This window comes from Thalassophryne amazonica, chromosome 13, assembly GCF_902500255.1.
Source record: "Thalassophryne amazonica chromosome 13, fThaAma1.1, whole genome shotgun sequence".
NCBI classification, from domain to species: domain Eukaryota; kingdom Metazoa; phylum Chordata; class Actinopteri; order Batrachoidiformes; family Batrachoididae; genus Thalassophryne; species Thalassophryne amazonica.
In genome coordinates, this window is record NC_047115.1 from 82,699,323 (window position 1) to 82,725,795 (window position 26,473).

At 41.2% G+C, this 26,473-nt stretch overlaps 1 protein-coding gene across 1 annotated transcript in view; it reads right to left on the bottom strand.

Moving 5' to 3' along the window:
* Nucleotides 1–26,473, bottom strand: part of LOC117523759 (inositol polyphosphate-5-phosphatase A-like) — a 640,661-nt gene that overhangs the window by 377,035 nt on the left and 237,153 nt on the right. Inside the window, exons 3-4 of the mRNA XM_034185374.1 lie at nucleotides 23,288–23,388; nucleotides 22,889–22,976 (exon numbers count right to left, since the gene is read on the bottom strand). Coding sequence (XP_034041265.1) covers nucleotides 22,889–22,976; nucleotides 23,288–23,388 — 189 coding nt within the window. The remainder of the gene's footprint in view (nucleotides 1–22,888; nucleotides 22,977–23,287; nucleotides 23,389–26,473) is intronic.

A 26,473-nucleotide genomic window follows, 5' to 3' on the forward strand; every position in this document is an offset into this window, starting at 1 on the left:
TAATTTTGAAAGAACGTGTCTTTTATGTAAAGCAACCAAGATAACTGAAACTTTGGGGAATGGTCGTACACAGACTGAAGTTTAAGTCCAGCAAATCTGAAACTTTGTAGGATTTATTACAATTTTTATGTTTTTTTTGGGGGGGGGGGGGTCACCTTGTACTTACTTTACACTATTGAGGCACCATTACTGCATAAAAGCACACTGACATTTTAAAGCACCATATGCTGCCAAGAGGTAGCAGGGGTGTTGGCCAAGTGGTTAGTGCACTTAGGTTCAGAGCGGAAGATCCCTGGTTCAAACCCCAAGAAGGACATCCGCCATAAAACTTGTGCCAAATCAGCATGCAGATCTACCTCGGACCTGCTGCAGCAACCGAGTGAAAAACAAGGGAGCAGCGGAAAGGGCATACTATAGACTAGAGCATAGGTGTCAAACTGATTCCTGAAAGGGCCAAGAAGGTGCAGGTTTTCTTTGTAACCACCCACTGCACCAGGTGATTTCACAGATTAACATCACTTTGAGTAGATGGAATCAATTAATCAGTGAAATCACCTGGTGCAGTGGGTGGTTACAAAGAAAACCTGCACCCTCTTGGCCCTTTCTGGAATGAGTTTGACACCTATGGACTAGAGGCTATGCACGTGACGTAGTCAAACCCGGAAGCTAGCAGTATACCACCACGCTGGATGTAAACAAAGCCACATCAGCTGTTTTTGCTCATACATAAACTGTTGTCACCTCTCAAGGGGACAGTCCACATTGTGAGAACATGAATCAAACAGTTTTAAAGTCAAACAAAAAACGTCATGCATCAAATAATTTTAGACTGTTTTCAGCCTGTTGGAGCGCCAGTTTTATTAGTGATCATTAAGGCCGAACCTGCGTTTTGTGAATGAACACCGGTAAATGCACAAACTCCCAAATTTGTGACAAAACAAATTCCATTAGTGTGGAAAGTATTACACATGTATTTTAGCTGCATGCCTCGCTAAGCAGGACAAACAACATAAACTAATCCATGCACTGTGGATACGCGTGATTTTCCTTGCCGCCATTTAAAAACCAAACTGAAATAGTTGTGGATGTCCGGGTACTGAATATCAGGGACATTTTCGCATGCCAGCAACTCCAAAAAGTCTGCAACAAATACGGGTCCTGAAGGCCAGTCCACAGAACGTTTGTCATATCCCTATCCTTTGCTGACTTCACCACAAAAAAAGGATTTTGCTCTTAGGTTGTGGAATTTTGGGACATTCGGCTGCTTTAAACAAGTGATTTCTTTCTTCCATTTCTCATCCAGTATGCAGGTCTGCTGTCTCAGGGCATGGTTTGATGACATCAGTGCATACCCTCTATACGCTGCCTTCACGATGACATCTTTTCCGTGCATGTTCAACAAGAAAATGCACAAGCACATCCAGCACACATTAAAAAGTCATGGCTGCGGGAGAATAGGACATGGATACTGGATGGTCCTGCCTGCAGCCCTGACCTGTCCCTGATAGAAAATGTGTTGAGAATTTTGAAATGAAAAATGCAACAACGATGACCCTGTACTGTAGCACATCTTAAGACATGTCTGCAGGAAGAATGGAGCGAATAACACCTGAAACACTTCAACCCATTCATAAACATCTTGCAAGTGTTGTGAGAAGAAATAGGAACATTACAAAGTGGTAAATACTTTAGCGTCTCAACTTTTTTTGGAATGTGTTGCAGGCCTTAAATGCAGGAGGGGAAGCATATTAACAAATGAAATGAAGTTAAACAGAAAAAAAACATGAACTATTTTGGGTTCATGCTGTATGCAGTGAAACAGAAGTCAAAGTCAATGTTCTTTTTCCTCCCCCCGTATCGCCCCAACTTTTTCTGATTTGGGGTTGTCCAACGTAATGTCTTGTGTAAGTGTTTCTGTAAATGTACTGACGCAGGCCTGCAGATGATGATGTGAATGTTGCTGTGCAGAATTTTGGAGAGCAGACTGACTGGTGGGTGCAGGGTGTGTGTGCGTGTCTTTTTCCTCCTTGGAGAGTGGGAGTGAGAGCTGTGAGGGCTCTCAATAGTCAGAGGATTATGGAAATCAAAGCGGAGAGATTAGCTAATGGGACTATAATGGCCCCTGACTGCCTGGGTCAGCTGGGCCATGCAAATGAAGAATCGATATGTATGGACAAAGTGCTCGCACCAGTAGCCCTGATATTACAAATTCTGCACAAACATTCATACATTTACACACACACACACACACACACACACACACACACACACACACACACACACACACACACACACACACACACACACACACACACACACACACTGAGGGACTTGATGCCAGCACACATGAGCAAGCTTTCAGCAGGAGGACCGGGCTGAAGTGGAGGACCAGAGATATCGCCAGCTCTATTCCTGCTTCCTCTCACTGATGTCAACAGGCTGCATGTGATTCTCCCCAACGTCTGGCTCTCAACCCCACTGACACAGCACTGAGACACAGATGCTGGTCCAACCCCATTCGCCACGCTCCATCAAATATCTATTCATTCAGTCTTGGCCCCGACACTGAGCAAACGTCCTTGTAGACAATCAATAGCGGTGTGTCCAGGACAGCCAAGTATTACGACAGCATTTAGATACACTAAGTAGTTTATTTTCGTACGGACTTGGGCAATCTGACATCCACCATTTAGGATGTGCAGAAATTAACCTTCCTCAGATGTATGAGGCAAAGTGGGTGCCGTAAAATGCAATTGACTGGGATCCATGACGGCTTTCATCATCAAATTAAATGGAACATCACCTCTCTTATATATCAGAACACCAATTCTGTGCATGTCAGAAAAAATTTCATTTGAGATTTCAGGTGGGGCGGCACGACTCTGGCTCCCGCTGCATGGCCTCTCGCCTCTCATTTTCATTGCTGCCCGCACGGCACAGCCATTCATCAGGACCCGGGCAGAAGACACCTCCCGCCTGCTCGCAAATGCATGGAGCGAGCAATAAAATTAACCTTGTGGCAATTGTTTTCCCACCCATTTGATGGTCGCGTGTCAGCTAATCTGTTATAGCAGGAAGGAATAAATAAAAGTCGTGCTCGGATATGCAGAAAATTATGACTGGGCCTACCTGAATGGAGACAAGCTGATGCCAGATTGTGGAGTCAAAACCCGATCAATCAGTGTGCGAGCAGCTAAAAAGATGGGAGCAAATGGCAAACTTGCTGATTTGTGTCTGGCAACAATAAAGAGCATCAAGAGCCTTGTAGGTGGTTATTATAAAGTCTACATAGCCAGGACGTAATATGTTTACAGTCCAGCTTGCCACAATCCCTGACCTGCCCCTTCCAATGGGAGGGGACAGAGAACATGTAGTTGGGAGGAGGATTGGGTGAGGGGGAGGGGTCCTTCAGATACTGTTTATTTGCTCTCAACACCTCCTAAGCGATCAATATTTTTAATTTGGGTCCGAGTTATTATTTTTCACATCACTGCGCCGGGGAGCAGAGTAAAGTGGCTCATATTTTAGCACTAAAAAGATCGATATGACAGGCTCACCTTCACTCTGCCCCTGCTAAAGCTGGGGGCCTCACATCATAATGGACGGTGGCGAGGCACACCCGGACTGCCTGATGCTGGAATCACATCATTATCTGTGGCTGAAGACATCCCCCCACACACACACACACACCTCACCCCCAGCCCGCATGCCACTACAGCATCCCACCACCTCCACCTCTAACACTGATTTACTCCTCCAGCTAGGTCCCGTCCCAACACACAAAGTGGCGAGCACTTTATCAGGGCGGCATTTATGACGAGCGGTTCGTGCTGGTGTTTGGAGGACCAGCACGTTGCCCAGCGTCGCGAAGAGCCGGGAAGGTTAAAAGGTTCAGGCTCCCTAAATTTGACTTGGCCAATAAATGCATCAATTTCTGCACCTTTTTACACAACCCATTAATTATATCTACATTTTCAGTCAAAATATTTTCACTCTCTCCCCTCGTAACTCACGTTGTGATGACAGATTCATTGATTGTCACTCAACACATGTCCTGAGTGTGTGCGTCTGTGAGTGTGTATTTGTTGCTGTCACTGTGTGTGTGTGTGTGTGTGTGTGTGTGTGTGTGTGTGTGTGTGTGTGTGTGTGTGTGTGTGTGTGTGTGTGTGTGTGTGTGTGTGTGTGTGTGTGTGTGTGTGTTTGCACCTATGAGCGAGTATGAGTGATGGCTGTGGAGGAGTTATGGCCCAGCCATATTATGAGCTGACATCTACTTGGTTCGAGTGGCCTCAGTCTGTGTCGTACTTCTCACCTTATTGAAATAAGAGCTCCCTTAGAGTTAGTTTGCAATATTTTAACCTGCTTATATTCCTGCTGCAGTCTTTTTAAATGTGGGGCAGGAGGGGGGAGACTGCCCCTGCTACTTAACCTCTGTGTATAAAACCCACAGACTGCACAGAGCCCTACTCCTCCATGACCCCACTTTCCCTGAATCTCCTTCTCCACCTCTTCGTTGGTGTGTTATAATCTCTACATGTAACCTGGTTTGGTTTCATCATAAAAGGGGAACATGGGTAGTAATACAGGACGCAGTTAAAAAGGCGATAAATGCAAGTGACACACGGTTCTAGGCAATCCTATAAACACACAGGTGTGAGGTTCCGTCAGCACAGAGAGACACTAAGTGTTCATAAATCTCTGACCGAGCAGGACGGTACTGATGATTGCATTACAGCACGCTGCCTGACGAGAATTAAGGACTCACCTCTGGGAAGGAGTGAGACTGAGCGGCTGGCAGCTGCTGACCAACCTGCAAGCAGGTTTCAGGACTATGGAAAATACACATCTGAGAATGCTCATAGTTATTTCCGTTTCAAATTTACAAGTGTATTTTCTTTGACATAAACACAGACTTAATATGTGAAAATTTGAAGGAATCATGCATGCAACGTAGATTTAGTGAGCAGAATTCCAATCGTCTCCCTGTCAGGCAGTGGATAATACAAATATTCATTATGCTTTAATCAACAGCATTTGCTTAAAAGCAAACTTTTACTAAAATTGTATTTCATCTTGTTTCTTGTCAATTATCAAATAACAGTGGGAACATGATTGTATTAATGTTTGCTAATACCTCATTTTACAGTATGTTAAAAGGTTTTCAGACTTGAATTTTCATAAAGATGCACCATATTTTCCAGAATACAAATCACACCTATCCAAAAATGCCTCTTTAAAAGGAAAAAAGTATAGAAGTCACACTTGGCAATTCATGGAGGAAGAAGCAAAATTAATTTAATCACAGTATTATTTATTTATAAGGTACATGCAGACAGAGTTAAGCAATAAAGCTAATGAGCTAATTAATGTCATTGCTTCTTTAAGCCGCTGAACAGAGGTGAACGTGCAATTCAATTAAACATCTGAAGACTCACTACATTACTTATTTATAGCACAAACACTGCTTTAGAGTTCAGAAGCTAGGAGATAATGGATTTTGCTGTAAGAAGTGCAACAGACGATCATATGTGAGGTGATCGTGCAGTGCAATTAAACGTTTGAAAACGTCTTGTATTATTTGTTTATAATACAATCACTGCTTTAGAGCTCAAAAGCTACGCTTAATGTAAGCTACTCAATGTTATTGTAACAAGTGAAAAACACAAGTAAAGTTCTTCTTTCAGCCACTGAACAGATGATCATATGTTAGGAGAATGCTCAAAGCAATGAAATGTTTGAAAACTCTTGTGTAGTCCATTTGGAAAAGATAAACTCATCATTAATTTTCTTCTTGTTCTGAAAAGAGCTGTGATGGTAATTTCACATAAGTCTAAATGGTAAATGGACTGCATTTCTACAGCGCTTTTCCATCTGCATCAGACGCTCAAAGCGCTTTACAAATAATGCTACACATTCACGCCAATGTGAGGGTGCTACCATACAAGGTGCTCACTACACATCAGGAGAAACTAGGGGATTAAGGCCCTTGCCCAAGGGACCTTAGTGATTTATGACTGATTGATCTAAATAAGGTTTCTTCCAATTAGAATTTAAAAAATATTATTTCATCTTTATTCAAGAATGTTGTTTTCCTCTTGAAAACACATCATTTCTTACGAACAAAAAAAAAACAACTTATTTTTCCCCCTTTTTTTACTTCATTGTTGTCGTCTTCTATTTCTTCTTCTTCGTCTTCCTCCTCCTCCACGCTGTGTCGTAAGTACACAGTAAACTTTGCAGAGCAAAATATACTCTGCCAGGATAACATCTGGTCCCAGTCCAAAAAGAGTTAAATATACTCTATCACAGTGCTAAATCAATTCAAAGGATAAAATCAACTGTGAATGATGAGGACAACAAGAAGAATGTAACTCTGCTAATATATTAGCATACTGTAAGTGTTCATGATTTGGCCAAAGCTTAAGCCCTTGTTCACAGACAGCTTAGTGCGGTCTTCCTTTTCATTACAGCTCCTCCTTTTGTGGTATCCTGTTAACAATAATAAAACTACAAACACGAGCTCCTTGGCAGAAGAAATAATTACATGAGGACTTGCACACACGCACCAATTAGACAAATCGGTTTGTACACACTTAGGGAACAGGTCAGTAACATTCTACCTGGAGGCAATCACCACATCTACACACATGCACATGCACACCATCGCCGGCTAAATGGAGACAGCAGCGTCCTGTCAAGCCACAGCGACTGATTTATCCCATGTCGCTGCTCTCATTCCTGTCCTGCAGACCACAGACATGAGGGATGCCTTTAATTTCCCATTAAAATGCCCTGGAACAATTGAGGTCTGACGCAGCGCCGTGCTTGGCCACGTGTCACTGTGTGTGTGCGTGCACAGCCTGATTAGATTGTGTGACAGCGATACAGACGTCTGTTTCTGAAGTGTGCGCATGCAGAGTTTCTTGGGGGGGTTCAGCAGAGCTGCTGAGACACAAGATACAAGTGCGGCTCATGTTCGTGCACATCATTCCAGATGACGCGCAGCAGCTCCAGGCCCATAATAAATATTAATGGCCAAGAACAAGTGGATTGGGAGTTGAGTTATCTGGGCGGACCTTCCTAATTGACATTTTACCTGCTGTATACCTTAACAGGGCTGTAAAACACCAGGATCTCGCAGCTCCACAGGGGGAGACATCAGTCAACCTCTTCATCATGGCTGGGAAGAGAACAGGAATTCCAGCTTTTCCCTGACTTCTGATTGTGCAAATCCACCATCCAGGTGCTACAGTTACTGTTTTTACAGCAAAAAGTCATTGCCATTTCAGTTTTGAGAAACCCTGAGAAGACCTCCATCCTCCTCTGGCTGCTCCTCTGCATTTTACACAGTGCACCAACCAACAACGTGGGAAAGATGAAGAAAATATCTACCGTTTCCACACACTGAGGTGCCCTTTTCAAGACACTGTCTAAACTGCTGTCATTTGAAAGCACACTGTTTAAGAGCTCATTGTTTTCCCACTTTTTCAGCAATTTTAAAATCACAGGCCTCACTTAAAACCTTCATGAGGACCTCTTCTTTTAAACCACACATGAATTTTTAGTCATACAAGAATAATATGTGGCAAGAACGCGCACACGTCGTGCATTCTTCAGAGCAAATCGAAAACTTGGTATGTTGAAGTGGAAACGAATAATAAGGTGACATTTAATTTAACACACAACAAAGTAGCCGATGTTCAACCTTCCCACGGTCATTAAAAAGTTAGCTTTATTCTCATACAAACACACATTAACAGAGTAACTTGCAAAAAATGTTCCTTTATCATACACACACTGTTTTGTTTGTTTGTTGTAGCCATGACAGTTGCAGCAGTGCGCTGTGCGCAAGTTGATCAGTGGCTTTTGTTTTGTTCATGGAATTGTGCACTTGCTCTTCTTTTTCTCCACTTTGTGACACAATGGATTCATCTTTTGAGTGGCAGACAAAGAGACAGGATGTAAATGCAAATTAGTTTTTGAGGGTGTGTCTTTCTCCATTCACACAAAAGTTGAGCATGAACAGCAGGCCCGTGCATGCACGTGCACTTCCAAGACTGCTAAGATTGGCAAAGCAGAACTAAATCATGCAAATGCACATTTCTGCATTTTATAGTTTTATAAATGAGGTTTCTGGTATTAATAACAATAAAACAAGACATGTATTTAAAATTATCACCAGGACTAACAAATAATGCTGAGGAAATGCATCCTTTAAAAAATGTGGGAGCTTAGGGAATATTGAATATGAAAACACAGATATATGTAAACGTAATATATAGATTAAAACATTTTTGCATAGTATTAAATGCCATTAAATGCAGCAGCAAAAACAGGATTTCTCATAAATTCACACATTAACTCTCATTCATCAAACATGATGCACTCTTTCACCAACTCAAAAACAGTCTGCACACACAATCACACAGAGACACGTGAACAGTCCGACCTGCTGTTACTACACATGAACTACACAAACACTCACCCACAACTTTTTCACTCGTCTAATTCCAAACGATCATCATGTGCTTCTTATATACAACACACACTCACACAAGGAGTGACCACAAAATACAGCACTTTTTCTTACATTATCTGAAAATTGACAGGTGAGGCGGACAACAAACAATTATCTCTGGAGCGAGGGAAAAGAATCAAAGTTTTGGGAACACAAATATTGGTGATGTCATCTGAGCTAAATGGCAAGCCCTATGTGAGAAAGACCGAAGAGTCTGTTCATATTTACTGTTGCCAGGATCTAGAACACATCAGATGTTTCTTTTTCCGCTGGTTGATTCACAAAGACAAGAGCAAACTGTGATCTCCGTTTGATGAAAATGAAAACACAACTAAAAGGTTAATCTGCAGACAAACACCATTAAATAAACACTGCGTATTGACGAGATATTAGTGGTGCTTATGAGAAATGGCAGATAATTATATTTTGTAAAGGCCAATGTTTGTAATATTTTTTTGAAAAGAGCAAATGTGACTCAGTGGATGTTGTGATTTATGAGCATTTGTGGAGGTGCAGTGTAGCGTGGAAATATTGCCAAATACATGACGAAGAAACAAGCAGAACAACACGACAGACAACGTGAGAACTTGGAGCCCATTCATGCCACAGCGGCGGATTATTCTTATTTTATTTATTGTTTTAACCCTCCTGGGAACACAGAGGGGGTCATGTGACATACCTGCAGCCTGCACACTTCATGCATCTAAAAAGAGTTGCATCCTGTAATTTAGACCAAAGGGCCAGAATCTTCTGCTACAGTATTTCAGTAGTTGTCTCCACCAAGAGGCCAAACATGATATATAGCAAATCAGATGTGCAACAAATAACAGAAGGAACAGTTCACTCACTGCTGAGACTTGTTGTACCACAACAATATTATAATACCAAATTCTGTTCATAGGTGTCATTACTATTCACTGGACCCTCAGCAACATGACCAACTGAAAGTAAAGAGCAATTATTCTCCATTGTAGATACAGTAATAATAAACATTTTTTAAACATATATTTTCAGGAAATTTGTAGTCAACAATTTTGGTGGCCTTTTTATCCCATGGGCCAAATTAATGACACCTTCTATATCTGTTCAGGATTAAAAGATTTTAATTTCATTTTCCCTCATGGTATCTGTTAGTAATTGTGAAAGAATCCATCATTAATAATTAATCCTAAATATCAAGACAGAAGCAGTTCTGAAGCAACTGGCAAGCAGGCAAAACAAAACCATTTCCTAATTTGTACTGCCCCCTGGTGGTAACTTTATGTGACTGCATATTTAGGGCCTCCACGACAGCCAGATATTGGAGATTCCAACAATAAAAGTGGGATTTGATGCTCATCCATGAGAGTTGAGTTTGCTGCTGGGCAAATGGTGATCACCTGTTCTTAATTCATCTGTGTCTGAGCGTTTAGAAAGAGTTTAGAAAATCAAGTCCATAAAGCACCAAAACAGTCCATTTGCACTCTGCTGAGGCCATTAATACCAAACACCATGGCTGACATTTTCTAGCAGACAGCTGCTGGTGACAGTCACTTGCTCTTCACTGAAAGTACAAAAGCATCACACCTGCTGGAGTGCTTCGCTGAATTACAACAACTTCTATTTTTTCATGAACAAGACACGAGTCCATTTTCTCTGCTGATTACCAGTGTTAGCTTTAAAACCACAGCAGGACCCCTCCATCACGTAATCAACTTCCCCATCACCTGGAGCCAGCAGAAAGCAGGCGCAGCTGAGGAGGCTGCAGGTTCAGGACCGCATCTCTACGACCTGAGTTTTCACTACAGCGCCATCTGCTGATTTGGAAAACCAAGGACCACACATTGTGATTTCATGATGACTAAAGAGGGACAACAACAAAGAGTGAAGAATTTAAGTTTTATTTCTTTAATGTTAAAAAATAATTACACTGGACTTTGAGAAATAATTCAGGGTAATTGTGGGGTGCTGAATCCGAATCTGAGCTCAAATTTCCTAAATCACATGATGTGGGGCTGCTGCTATCAATTATTTTAGTAATCGAGTAGTCTATTGATTATTCTGGCAATTAATCAAGTAATCGGATAAAAAATCTTTTAAATTTCATTAACTTACTTAAGCTTAATTTAACAGTAATAACTGACAGAAAAAAATAATAGTTTAATGAACAATCAATTCAACTTCTCTTAAAATAAACATGTTTATTGGCAGACACTGGTGGCATAACTGCATTGGTAGCTGCTTCTTTAAAGAAAGAAACAAGTCCATTAAAGTGGAATTGGCATATTCTGGATTTTAAAGATGGCAAAAAAAAGATGACCAAAACAAACTAAAACATATTGTCATATTACACTCGTTTTTTTTCTAAAGTACAAAAATAAACAAAAATAGTAACAGTAATTCCACATGACTTTTTAAAAAGGTATAAATAAAAAATAAAACTGAGGCATAATAATAAACATTAAATGTCTTTCTCCACACTGGTGCGTGGCTATGTGTGCGCTCAACTCATTAAAGGAGCCTGTAGTTGTGGTGAAGAAAAGTAAGTAAAGTAGTATTATTTAATTAAGGATTTTGATGGAGAGTTTTTCCCCTCTTTCTTTGAGTCTCCGTCTGGGCTTCCACACACCGCTGCTCACTGCTGTTTACAATAATGCTTTTGTGATCAGTAGTTGATTTCATACGAAGAAAATAAGAATATATTTATTTCTTTAATTATTTGCAGTACCAGGCGGTGCTGCCCTGTGCTACCTACTGTTAGAACCCTAATTATTCACATATTTTAGACGGCTTTGAGAACGCCGTCCACTATTTTTGCGGCTGTCTTTTTTTAAAATTGACAATCCAAGTGACGGCTGGACAGCTCACTGCCTAAAACTACGTCCGCCGTTAACATTACCTGTTGGGTCGGCTTGGCAGGCTCAATGCATACAGTGGATCTTTTCAGCTCAGGTGCTGTAACATGGAAGTACTGTTATGGAAAGCTAATTCCGTTTAGGAGTACAAGCATTGTACCGTGTTTTGCTTTCGGTTTAATTAATAATGGGCCCACACTTTCGACAGTTTATGACATTTTCTCTGCGGGTTATTTTATACTCCTTGCCACTCACTGTTTTCTTCTCCGTCCATCTCCGTGTCCATTTTGAATTCTGTGCTTTGCATGCGCTTTACGACATCAAAAGCGAAGGTGACCATGCTGTGCATGTACTGCGCACATAAGAGCAGAGAATTTTGCCTCAAAGCATTTTAGTAATGAAATTACTCAAATTATTAGAGGAATCGTTTCAGCGCTAACATCATGTGTTTGTTTGTTTTTTCTTTTTGCAATCTGCATGTTCCTTATTGATGGATTTCACAAACGTTGCTCATTCACTCACGAGTTTGACGCTACTAATCATGCACAATAGCAGCTTCAAAAGCATAGTTTTTAAACCAGGTTCATGAAATGTCAACAAGAGCCACAATATCGTTTATGGCACTGAAGAGGTGTGCAGAACTGCAACTGTTGCTTCAATGCTTGGTATGACAAATATGTTTTTATATCTCAAAAATATTTAATTCAAATATCTAATTTTATTATGTTACAGCCTTATTCCAAAATGGATGAAATTCATTGTTTTCCTCAAAATTCTACACCCAATACCCCATAATAACAGTGTGAAAAAAGTTTTTTTGGACATTTTGCAAATTTATTTTTGCCAGGAAGTTCAAAATTTAGCTCAGGTGCAGCCTGCTTCCGCTGATCTTTCTTTAGATCCTTAAAAGCAGGGCTGTTTAACTGCAGTTCTTCGAGGGCCGGTGTCCTGCTTTTAGACGTGTCACTGCTTCAACACACCTGAGTCAATTAATGAGGTCATTAGCAGCATTCTACACACTGAGGAGGTAATTCAGCCATTTGATTCAGGTGTGTTGGACCAGGGACACATCTAAAAGGTGCAGGACACCGGCCCTCGAGGACAGGAGATGAAGACCAACTGCTTTAGAGGCTTTGGGACTGTGTGTCTGACGTGGTGGTATGCAGCATTGGGTCCCCGCAGGGTACAGTACCTTCCTCTTCATAATGTACACATTAACTACAGCGACAACACAGACAGCAATCATCTCCAGAAGTTTTCAGATGACACAGCCATCGCTGGACGTGTGTCTGAGGCGAATGATCTGGGGTACAGGGAGGTCATCACCAACTGTGTGGCCTGGTGTAAGAGAAGGACCTTAGTTAGGGAGGTGACCAAGAACCCAACAGTCACTCTGTCAGAGCTCCAGCATTCCGCTGTGGAGAGAGAAGAAACTTCCAGAAGGATAATCACTTCTGCAGCATTCATCAATCAGGCCTGTATGGTGGAGTGGCAAGACGGAATCCACTCCTTCGTAAAAGGCACATGGCAGCCCGCCTGCAGTTTGCCAAAAGGCACCTGAAGGACTCTCAGATCATGAGAAACAAAATTCTCTGGTCTGATTAGACAAACATTGAATTCTTTGGTGTGAATGCCAGGGGTCATGTTTGGTGGAAACCAGGCACTGCTCATCACCTAGCCAATACCATCCCTACAGTGAAGCATGGTGGTGGCAGCATCATGCTGTGAGGATGTTTTTTTAGCGGCAGGAATTGAGATACTAGTCAGGACTGAGGGAAAGATAAATGCAACAATGTACAGAGACATCCTCGATGAAAACCTGATCCAGAGGGCTCTCGACCTCAGAGTGAGACGACGGTTCATCTTTCAGTAAGACAATGTCTCCAAGCACACAGCCAAGTGTTTTCAACGAACAGTCCCTATGGATCAAAAATACAGTAGGGTAAAAAAGTATTTAGTCAGCCCCTGATTGTGCAAATTCTCCTACTTAGAAAGATGAGAGAGGTCTGTAATTTTCATCATTGGTACACTTCAACTGTGAGAGACAAAATGAGAAAAACAAAATCCAGGAAATCACATTGCAGGATTTTTAAACAATATATTTGTAAATTATGGTGGAAAATAAGTATTTTGTCAATAACAAAAGTTCAACACTTTGTAACACAATCTTTGTTAGTCTTCACCAGGTTTGCACACACTGTAGCTGGTATTTTGGCCCATTCCTCCATGCAGATCTCCTCCAGAGCAGTGATGTTTTGGGGCTGTCGCTGGACAACACAGACTTTCAACTCCCTCAACAAATTTTCTATGGGGTTGACGTCTGGAGACTGGCTTGGCCACTCCAGGACCTTGAAATACTTTTTACGGAGCCACCCCTTCGTCGCCCGAGCGGTGTGTTTGGGATCATTGTCATGCTGGAAGACCCAGCCACGCTGAATCTTTGATGCTCTCACTGATGGAAGGAGGTTTTGGATTAAAATCTCATGATACATGGCCACGTTCATTCTTCCCATAACACAGTCAGTTGTCCTGTCCCCTTTGCAGAAAAACATCCCCAAAGCATGATGTTTCCACCCCCATGCTTCACAGTAGATATGGTGTTCTTGGAATGCAACTCAGCATTCTTCTTCCTCCAAACATGACGACTTGAGTTTTTACCAAAATGTTCTATTTTGGTTTCATCTGACCACATGATATTCTCCCAGTCCTCTTCTGGATCATCCATATGCTCTCTGGCAAACTTCAGATGCCCCTGGACATGTACTGTCTTAAGCAGGGGGACATGCCTGGCAGTGCAGGATTTGAGTCCCTCTCTGTGTAGTGTGTAGCCTTTGTTACTTTAGTCCCAGTTCTCTGCAGATCATTCATCAGGTCCCTCCGTGTAGTTCTGGGATTTTTGTTCACTGTTCTCATGATCATTTTGACCCCACGGGATGAGATCTTGCATGGAGCCCCAGATTGAGGAAGATTATCAATGGTCTTGTATGTCTTCGATTTTCTTACAATTGCTCCAACAGTTGATTTATTCACACCAACCTGCTTGACTATTGTAGATTCACTCTTCCCAGCCTGGTGCAGGTCTACAATGTTCTTCCTGGTGTCCTTCAACAGCTCTTTGGTCCTGGCCATGGTTGAGTTTGGAGTCTGACTGTTTGAGGCTGTGGACAGGTGTCTTTTATACAGATAACGAGTTCAAACAGGTGCCATTAATACAGGTAACAGGTGGAGGACAGAAGAGCTATGAGCTGTGAGAGTCTGTGAAAACCAGAAATCTTGCTTGTTTGTGGGTGACCAAATACTTATTTTCCACCATAATTTACAAATAAATTATTTAAAAATCCTACAATGTGATTTTCTGGATTTTTTTTTTCTCATTTTGTCTGTCATAGTTGAAGTTTGCCTAGGTTGAAAATTACAGACCTCTCTCATCTTTCTAAGTAGGAGAACTTGCACACTCAGGAGCTGACTAAATATTTTTTTTTACCCCACTGTACTTGGTGAAACAGGTCTGGGTAAACCAGTTCAAACCAAATTGATTTGACAGTTTATTGAAACCTGTCCAAAGTCAGAGGATTTCAAGACAGCAACAGAAATTTCTCTACAGATAACGGCTCAATAAACCGAGAATCTCAAATAGCCACACACAAAAGATCAAACGTCATAAAAACGGCAAACATTGGGATGGAACCACAGCGCCTCCTTTTGGATCAGGTTGGAAAGAACAGGGACCTTTCAATGTGCGAATATAGTTTCTGGAACAAAAGCAAAAAATTGTAATTTCTGTTCCTTTTGTTAGAAGTTAACCAAAGACAAAATTTATATTCCAATTGAATCTGTTACATGCTTTGTTCTGTAACATTATGAGTATTCTTCTTATAACTCTGGGTGCATGTTAAATATTATTTTTTGAATTATTAATGAATTGTCATGTGAAAACACTGTTTCTATAATCACTTCTCTTTTCTAGTATGTTTTTAGATGAGCCAGTCAGCTTATATTTTGTTGACCAAAGAAAAAAGTAAGTACAGCTGTATGCAAATGTTTGGGCACACCTGATAATTTTCATGATTTTCCTTTATAAATCATTGGTTGTCTGGATCAGAAATTGCAGTTAAATATATCATATAGCAGACAAACACACTGATATTAGAGAAGTGAAATGAAGTTTCAAGTATTTACAGAAAGTGTGTGATAATTATTTAAACAAAATGGGGCAGGTGCATAAATTTATTGATTTGAATACATTTAGCACTAATTATGGGAACACAAAATTGGTTTGGTAACCTCACTGACCCTTAACCTCCTTACACAGGTGAATACAATCATGAGAAAGGGTATTGAAGGTGGCCATTTGCAAATGTATCTCCTCTTTGCATCTCTTCTAATGAGTGGCAACATGGGAGCCTCTAAAGAACTCTCAAATGACCTGAAAACAAAGACTGTTCAACATCATGGTTTAGGGGAAGGATATAAAAAGCTATCTCAGAGATTTCAGCTGTCAGTTTCTACTGTGAGGAACATAGTGAGTAAACAAAAGACCGCAGGCATAGTACGAGTTAAGGCATGAAGTGGAAGGCCAAGATAAATCTCAGATAAACTGAAGCGAAGGATAGTGAGAACAGTCATAATCAACCCACAGACCTGCTCCAAAGACCGACAACATGATCTTGCTGCAGATAGTGTCTCTGTGCATCGTTCAACTAGACAGCGCACTTTGCACAAGTATGATGCTGTAATGCAGAGGAAGCCTTTTCTGCGTACACGCCACAAACAGAGTCACTTGAAGTATGCTGAAGCACGTTTGGACAAGCCGGCTTCATTTTGGAACAAGGTGCTGTGGACTGATGAAACTAAAACTGAGTTATTTGGACATAACAATGGGCGGTAAAAGAACACAGCATTCCAAGAAAAACACTTGCTACCTACAGTAAAATTTGGAGGTGGTTCCATCATGCTGTCAGGCCAGTGCAGGTACTGGGAATCTGAAGGTCATATGGATTCCAGTCATTATCAGCAGATTCTTGAGAATAACGTTCATGAATCAGTGACAAAGTTGAAGCTGAGCCGGGGCTGGATCTTTCAACAAGACAGCGACTCTAAACATTGCTCAAAATCTACTAAGGCATTCATTCAGAGGAACAAGTACAACATTATGGAATGGCCATCTCAGTCCCCAGACCTGAATTATTATTGAAAATCTGTGGTGTGAGTTTAAGCGGGCTGTCCATGCTCAGAAACCAACAAACCTGAGATGTTTTGTAAAGAATGGTCCAAAATACCTTCAGCCAGAATCTAGACTCTCATTGGAAGCTATAGGAAGCGTTTAGAGGCTGTTATTCATGCAAAAGGAGGATCTACTAGATACTGATGTATTTTTTTCTGTTGGGGTGCCCAAATTCATGCACCTGCCTAATTTTGTTTAAAGAATTATTGTCCACTTTCTGTAAATCCTATAAACTTCATTTCACTTCTCAAATATCACTGTGTTTGTCTGCTATATGATTATATTTAACTGAAATTGCTGATCCAAACAACCAATTATTTATAAAGGAAAATCAAGGAAATCATCGGGTGCCCAAACTTTTACATACAACTGTATATGTCATTTATTGTATCTCATGTGTTTTTCAAATAACTTTCTTGTAGGGAGAAACCTGACGCCAATTGGGCAGTACTTATGACCTTAAAACAAAGGTACTCTCTCCTTGTCCTCTCTTCTTTTTTTTCAGGCTCTTCTTCAACACTTATGTCTGCTCTTTCTCACTCTCTTATGCTGCGTTCACACCCGGCACAACGCGAGCGATAGCAGCGACAGGTTGCCATGTAATCCCTATGGAAGGACGCGTTTTGGTGCCAAGCCACGCAGTGTGACACGATGGATGAGAATGAAGTGAATTTTGAGCGACTGGCACGTTTGTGGCGCGATATTGTGTCACGTCATGTTGCGTCCTCCCCAAGTTGAAAAATCTGAACTTTTTAGTCTTGTTGCGCCGCAATGACCAATCAGGGACTGAATATGTAGTGACATGGAGATGTCTGGAGTTTGACTGAAGATGTGAACAGGTCCTGTCTCTGGTAGCCAGCCTGTGAGCAGGACTTATGTCCCTTTTGTCCTTTATTTCACAATTATGACAGAGGTTTTGGAGCGAGCGGCAGCCCCACAGCAGGGGGAGTGTAGTTTTTTTTTTTTGTTTTTTGTTTTTACGTGCGCATGCGAGCGAATCGTCCGTGAAGGAGATTTTATTAATTAACTACACAGATGTATAATAAAGCAAATGGTGACTGGTTTCTAAACACAATTATGACAGAGTTTTTTGGGGAAGAGCGAGCAGCAGCCCCGCAGGAGGGGGAGCGGAGTTTCTTTCTCTACTGTTCTTTATGTGTGCGAGCGACCGAATCATCCATAAAGATTATTTTATTAATTAACTACACAGATGTATAATAAAACAAATGGTGACTGGGTTCTAAACACAATTATGACAGAGTTTTTGGGGGAAGAGTGAGCAGCAGCCCCGCAGGAGGGGGAGTGGAGTTTCTTTCTCTTTTTCTTTCACGTGCGCGTGCTAGCGAATTGTCCATGAAGATTATTTTACTTATTAACTACACAGATGTATAATAAAACAAATGGTGACTGGTTTCTAAACACAATTATGACAGAGTTTTTTGGGGAAGAGCGAGGAGCAGCCCCACAGCAAGCAGCGAAGTTTTTTTTTTTTTAATTGTTTACATGTGCGCGCGTGAACGGGACAGGAGGTCCTCAAACTGGGTCCTGCAGAGGCGGAAGGACCGCTGAAAGTGGCCATCATCCAGACGCAGCTCCTGCAGCAAATGATGATACTCCCCGAATTGGGAGCTTTCCACAACAACTCGCTCCGCATGATCAAGGGCCGTCATGTTAACCTGACTGACAACCGGAGGTGGCGAGCGGAATGGAAGGTCCTCCTATTTGATGATGCACTGGAGCGAATTTTCGCAGCGAAAGCAAAGCGACACACCAGGCAATGGTGGCGCGTCCGTTGCCACGAGACTGAAGTGAATTTGTGGCGTCTGATCGCGCCCAGTGTGAACGCGGCATTAGTCTTAGCTTGTAGCTTTTGTTTCATTGTTTCTTTTGCTTCATGGTGTTTCTTTTTGTTGTGTAACTTTCTTTGTTTGATGCACCAGTTTTTAATAACTTTTAAGGCATGACTCAAGTCCTTTGCATTTTGAAGACAACTTCCGAGCTGAGTGTTCCAAATTAAGAGCAAATTTGCGAGTCTCCAAATTCTTTATTTTTTTACTCAATGACAAAAGTGTTTTGTTGACTTTAATTTTTCTCCACAACTTTCTTGGCAAAATCTTGAACTATTTCTAAATATTTACATAACTTTAAATTGATCGCTCACAAGTTTGGAAGATACCGGAGCACTACATCAATACCTTCATCCTGGGTTGGTCAGAACCAAGCTTCTGCGGAACCACTAAAATATTGTTAGGTCCTGATGGGTAAACAAGCTGGATGCACGCCTGTAGTCACCTGGTAGACCAAGTGGTCTGGTCTCCCATGAACTGACAGACTAGTCAGGATTAGGGGAAAGATGAATGCAACAATGTACAGAGACATCCTGGATGAAAACCTGCTCCAGAGTGCTGTTGACCTCAGACTGGGGCGAGGGCTCATCTTTCAGCAGGACAATGACGCTAAGCAGACAGCCAAGATATCAAAGGAGTGGCTTCAGAACAACTATGTGAATGTCCTTGAGTGGCCCAGCCAGAGCCTAGACCTGAATGTGAAAAATTAATTCATGCATTTATTTCCTCTAGGCTGGACTATTGTAATTCATTATTATCAGGTTGTCCTAAAAGTTCCCTAAAAAGCCTTCAGTTGGTTCAGAATGCTGCAGCTAGAGTACTGACGGGGACTAGCAGGAGAGAGCATATCTCACCCGTGTTGGCCTCTCTTCATTGGCTTCCTGTTAATTCTAGAATAGAATTTAAAATTCTTCTTCTTACTTATAAGGTTTTGAATAATCAGGTCCCATCTTATCTTAGGGACCTCGTAGTACCATATTACCCCATTAGAGCGCTTCGCTCTCAGACTGCAGGCTTACTTGTAGTTCCTAGGGTTTGTAAGAGTAGAATGGGAGGCAGAGCCTTCAGCTTTCAGGCTCCTCTCCTGTGGAACCAGCTCCCAATTCAGATCAGGGAGACAGATACCCTCTCTACTTTTAAGATTAGGCTTAAAACTTTCCTTTTCGCTAAGGCTTATAGTTAGGGCTGGATCAGGTGACCCTGGACCATCCCTTGGTTATGCTGCTTTAGACGTAGACTGTGGGGGGGTTCCCATGATGCACTGTTTCTTTCTCTTTTTGCTTTATATGCATCACTCTGCATTTAATCATTAGTGATCGATCTCTGCCCCCCTTCACAGCATGTCTTTTTCCTGGTTCTTTCCCTCAGCCCCAACCAGTCTCAGCAGAAGACTGCCCCTCCCTGAGCCTGGTTCTGCTGGAGGTTTCTTCCTGTTAAAAGGGAGTTTTTCCTTCCCACTGTAGCCAAGTGCTTGCTCATAGGGGGTCGTTTTGACCGTTGGGGTTTTTCATAATTATTGTATGGCCTTGCCTTACAATATAGAGCGCCTTGGGGCAACTGTTTGTTGTGATTTGGCGCTATATAAGAAAAAAAGTTGTTGTTGTTGTTGTTGTTGAATCTGATTGAATATCTCTGGAGAGATCTGAAAATGGCTGTGCACCGATGGTCTCCATCCATCCTGATGGAGCTTGAGAGGTGCTACAAAGATCAATAGACAAATCTAAGCAAAAAAGGGTGCACAAAGCTTGTGGCATCATATTCAAGAAGACGTGAGGCTGTAATTGCTGCCAAAGGTGCATCAACAAAGTATTGAGCAAAGGGTGTGAATACTTACGTACACGTGATTTCTAAGTTTTCAACTTTTAATAAATTTGAAAAAAATTCACAAAAATATTTTTCATTTTATCATTGGGGGGTCTTATTTTGGAATAAGATGGTAACATAACAAAATGTGCTGTTGTTTGCATTTTGGTTGTTATGCTTTGTTCAGCGTCTCCACAGAAGATCCACATTGAGATTTAGCATTAGTTTTACACCGGATGCCCTTCCTGACGCAACTCACACAGCCGTTTGTCTTCCAAAGAGGTCATACTTGTCACTGGAAATTAGTCACTGGAATCATAATATTGATGAATACCTTTCATTTTGGGATGTGGCTGGACAGCAAACTGGACTGGACAACCCACACCAACCACCTGTACAGGAAGGGACAGAGCAGGCTGTACTTTCTGAGGAGGTTGCGGTCGTTTAACATCTGCAGGAAACTCCTGTGGCTGTTCTACCAGTCCGTAGTAGCCACCGTACTCTTTAACACCATCCGAGGAGGACACATCCAGGCTGGACAAACTGATCAGCTGGGCTGGCTCTGTGGTTGGCATTAAGCTGGACTCTCTGGTGACGGTGGCAGAGAAGAGAACACTGGACAAACTGCTGGACATTATGGACAATGTCAGTCACCCTCTGCACACCGTCATCAGCAAACAGAGGAGCCTTTTCAGCCACAGACTGCTCCTTCCCAAGTGCAGGACCAACAGACTGAAAAACTCCTTTGTCCCTCAGGCCATCAGACTGTACAACTCCTCACTCAGGGGGAGGAGGAGTAACAGGAAGACAGAGGACAGGAAGGAGAGAAACAATTTTTAGCCAGTAAGCCAGTAGCGAGCAGTATTTCTGGTATTTATATTTGTATTTACATTTTGGAAATTGTTTTTTAGTATTACTTTTGATGCTCTGTGTGCTTCTTAACCCGTGTCCTGCTATACAATGCTGTTGGAACCTCAATTTCCCCGATGAAGTCTTCCCAATAGATCAATAAAGTTCTACCTAATCTATCTAATCCAATCTATTGTATAAAGTGTGTGTATTTGTGTGTTAAGTCAAGTCTGGGAGCATAGACTGGTGCAGTATGTTAGAGCATCCACCAAATCAGAGAACTACCTTGATGGCAACCACCCAGGCAAACAACCACTCAATCTCCAAATCTGTCAGAGCCAAGTGAAACTTGGGCATCCCCTTGGCCTTCTCCAAACAGTGAGGCACCCGAGTGCTTGATCGTGGCCAAAAAAGTGTGTATTGTTTCATGTTTTTTTGTTTGTTTGTATTTACTTCTGTTATGTTGCACTATATATACTGTATATATAGTATATATACAAGGTTGGGTAGGATTACTTTGAAATGTAATCCAAAATGAATCAGATTACAAGTAATCCAAATGTATGTACATACATACATGTAATCCACATGTATTCTTTCAAAGTAATCCTACCCAACCTTATATATATATATATATATATATATATATATATATATATATATATATATATATATATATATATATATATATATATATATATATATATATATATTCCTTCCATCCATCCATTTTCTTCCGCTTTATCTGGAGTCGGGTCGCGGGGGCAGCAGCTCAAGCAAAGCCACCCAGACCTCCCGATCCACACACACCTCCCCCAGCTCCTCCAGCGGAACCCCAAAGCGTTCCCAAGCCAGCCGAGAGATGTAGTCCCTCACAAACATGTCCAGCACTTCTGTGTTAGTTGTCAGGGATGTCATTAAGGACCAACAACAAGCAACATCAACACATTTAAATTCGACAAAACTGAATGACAACTCAGCAAACCACCGTTCTGTCACATTAACAGAAACATTTGTTTTCCTGAGTGGAGGAAAATGTTACGTATCTGCAGCATTCACAGTCTGCATGCAGCCCAAAATGCTTCATCTGGACACACGATGAAACATCTGTGACGCTCCACGTGCCACTGACGGTTGGCTGAGCTCATAACAAACAGACCAGAGCAGCACGGGATCAGTCGAGAGGACCTCCAAAATGAAAATCACGACTGCTATCAACCACGTTCGCATAAATGTGGTGGTTGCAGAACTCACTGATGACAAGTTCACCACATTCAAATCTTTTTATCCTTATTATATGTAATTTCTGTACAGCAGGTTTTTGAGTTTTAAGTGACTCACTCATCTTTCTCCTGGCTGCATTTTACAGGGTCCATTATCAGGGGAAATGAAGGTATGGACTTAAAAGGGTCAAATGCTTTGTCATTCCAGCCGTACCCGAGCACAGTCTGAACGTCAGCAATGATTTTACACCTTTAAAATTAAACAATAATCCACACTTAACACAATTTCGGTACCTTGTAAGGTACCTTTCTGAAAAATGTATCTTTGGGTGTAGAAATACCCCCATTTCTCCACACCTAAGAATGAGGAATATCTCAGACTGAAAAGTGCTGACATGACGCCTCTGTTTCACAGCAAATGAAATCTGACAAAATGAAGCACAAACTAAAACTCCTCCTCGTTAAAGATCTCTGGGTCAAATGTGTTTTAAAAGAATATTACAGTAATACACGAAGTAAACGACCTCTGACGTTTGAGCGGCCTCCTTTTCCCACAGAATGTGAAGTTACAGTCAACATATCAAACTTACTGTAAACTGCTCCTGGGATCTGTAGTTGTCATCGATGTAGACACGGGATCTGCTGTACTCCTTCATGGCATCACTGGACAGCATCTCCCTGGAACAAAAACAAACAAACAAACAAACACACAGCAGGTGATGTCAAAGGCAGACAAAAAATGATAAAGTGACAAATTACTCATTAGTAATAATAAGAATAATTTTATTCTTATCAAATGTTCTTATAATGTACAAAACATGAAAACGAACATGCTGAGGTACAGCTGCAGTGTGACCAGTAGGGGGAGTAATCCACTCACTTTGAAACAGGCAGAAGCAGCTTTTCCACAGAACATCACGTTCATGCTGTGTTACTGGAAAAGATCTCAACTACTGTACAAACAGGCCAAAGAAGAACATCATACTTACTTCACAAAACTCTCCACGTGTGACATGGAGGCTTCATAATTCTTTCCGCCCACCTCTTGACAGTGCACCGCTAAGAAGTGAGGCTTATGTGAATGAACCGTCTGTGAGGGAGCAAAGAAACAACAGGGTCACAATGAAGAAGAGGTATAAGCCACAGTACGCATAGCTTGTCAGAACAAATTAAACCTCTGAAAATAATTATTTAGCCAGGCACATGACAACCAGCAACATCAATAAATTTACACAAAAACATCTTGTTAATGTCAGCAGACTGGACGTAGTGGGCTCAGTCCACGCGCGCTTCATCTGAAGTCAGGGTTGTGCTTGTAATACTGTGTGTAGCGAAGAGTGTGACAGAAACATCAAAAGATCAGCAATAACCTCACTGCTTATGGAACACGTCAAGAAAGCTCATTACAATGTTGCAAAAAGTTCAGCAAGTACATCTGCATGTAAACTGGTAATTACTGAGGCTTTTTCCCCTTGGATATACACAAAAAAACCTTTTACATCTTCATCTTGTCTTTTACATCTTACATCTGCAACAGTATATTCCACTAAATGCTGGTGAAACAAAGTGTGTGCACTTGCACACTCACAAGTAAACAGAGTGATGCTTGACAGAGACAAAGTGATCATCTTAAAAAGAGAGTACTGTATTTTTGGAGTATAAGTTATACTGGAGTACAAAGTCAAAGATTCTTCTGTATTATCAGCTCTTTAATTCGTGATTTTTGTGGATTATTGTAGTATACTTTTATTATGGGAGTTTATTATGTTTAGTGCATTGATTCCTGGGAAAGACCTATATAAGTGGTAAGTATTCTTGTTATTATTAATAATGTCTGATTTTGGGGGGGTATACAAGCTGCATCACAATGTAAGTCACAGGACCTCCCAAATTAATTAACAACAAACAAACAAACAAACTCAGCAACTTATATGCTGGAAAACACGGTATCTCAAAACTGCAGTAAGTGAACCAGCAAATGAGAAGATACTATGCAAACATTAACCTCAGAGTGATAAAAGGAGCACTCATCAAGCAAGCCTCAAGGAGCCAAGAAATAGAGTGAGTTAGAAGACAAAGTTAGAAGAGTAAAGTTAGAAGATGGAAAGCCCAAAAAGAGAAAGTCAGAAAACCTTACTGTGGACCTAAACGCCATAATGTATCCTTATGTGGTTGAAAAAAAAAGAGGGATGCCCAAGAAATATATATATATATATATATATATATATATATATATATATATATATATATATATATATATATATATATATATATATATATATAGTACCGGTTTACTAAGATCCCAGATAACAAGCGTGAATTTTGGTGGCCAATCCAAACTTTTGTATGTTGGAATGGAGACAGTTTAACGGGTGATTTACTAAGAGTAAATGTACAAATGATAGCGTGCAGTCATGTGACATAGACAGCAGTATGTAAAAGAGGATTTTGTGCATATACAACCCCTGGCAATAATTATGGAATCACCGGCCTCGGAGGATGTTTATTCAGTTGTTTAATTTTGTAGGAAAAAAGCAGATCACAGACATGACACAAAACTAAAGTCATTTCAAATGGCAACTTTCTGGCTTTAAGAAACACTATAAGAAATCAGGAAAAAAAATTGTGGCAGTCAGTAACGGTTACTTTTTTAGACCAAGCAGAGGGAAAAAAATATGGACTCACTCAATTCTGAGGAATAAATTATGGAGTCACCCTGTAAACTTTCATCCCCAAAACTAACACCTGCATCAAATCAGATCTGCTCGTTAGTCTGCATCTAAAAAGGAGTGATCACACCTTGGAGAGCTGTTGCACCAAGTGGACTGACATGAATCATGGCTCCAACACGAGAGACATATTCAGTGATGAATCTCGAATCTGCATTGGGCAAGGTGCCTTTTGTTTGGTGCCGTTCCAATGAGATTTATAAAGATGACTGCCTGAAGAGAACATGTAAATTTCCACAGTCATTGATGATATGGGGCTGCATGTCAGGTAAAGACACTGGGGAGATGGCTGTCATTACATCATCAATAAATGCACAAGTTTACGTTGATATTTTGGACACTTTTCTTATCCCATCAATTGAAAGGATGTTTGGGGAACTGTGAAAAACATTCCTTGCAAAAACACACATAGTGTCAATGTCATGGCCTGCAAATAGTCCCGATCTTAATCCAATTGGAAATCTTTGGTGCAAGTTGAAGAAAATGGTCCATGACAAGGCTCCAGCCTGCAAAGCTGATCTGGCAACAGCAATCAGAGAAAGTTGGAGCCAGATTGATGAAGAGTACGATTTGTCACTCATTAAGTCCATGCCTCAGAGACTGCAAGCTGTTATACTCAACAAAAATATAAACGCAACACTATTGGTTTTGCTCCCATTTTGTATGAGATGAACTCAAAGATCTAAAACTTTTTCCACATACACAATATCACCATTTCCCTCAAATATTGTTCACAAACCAGTCTAAATCTGTGATAGTGAGCACTTCTCCTTTGCTGAGATAATCCATCCCACCTCACAGGTGTGCCATATCAAGATGCTGATTAGACACCATGATTAGTGCACAGATGTGCCTTAGACTGCCCACAATAAATAAGTCCGGATTTCAAAAAAGAGGAGAAAAAAGGACAGGGAAAGAAAACTAAATGAGGGAAAGCAGCTGCTAACCAAATTCTTTGAAAAGAGAGGTGAGCTTGAAAGCTAGCTATATTGAGTTGGGGGGTCCGGGGGACCAAATGGCACTGTTTTCTAGAAAAATGGTGCATGGTGCAATTTGGTGCATTCCTGTGCATTTTAACAGACGGGAATGCACCAAATTGCACCATTCTTCTAGAAAACGGTGCAATTTGGTCCCCCAGACCCCCCAACTCAATATTGCTCCCCCAACTTTAAAAAGGGTTCTGACTCCCACGTGTGATCTAAGGTATATATGATTTAGACCTGGTTTGACTACGCATTAGAAATTTGGTGTTTGCGTTAATAAAAAAGAACATAACAGTGGGGGGGGGGGGGGGTCTTCAATATGGTTAGTACCTAGGGCCCAGAATTTGGTGCTACGCCCCTGTGGAAGACAACTCAATAATCGAACAGCAGTATATATATTTTTATTTATCCAATGCTGTCTATATTATATTTGCATTCATTATTTCTCCAATGTTTGTCTAAT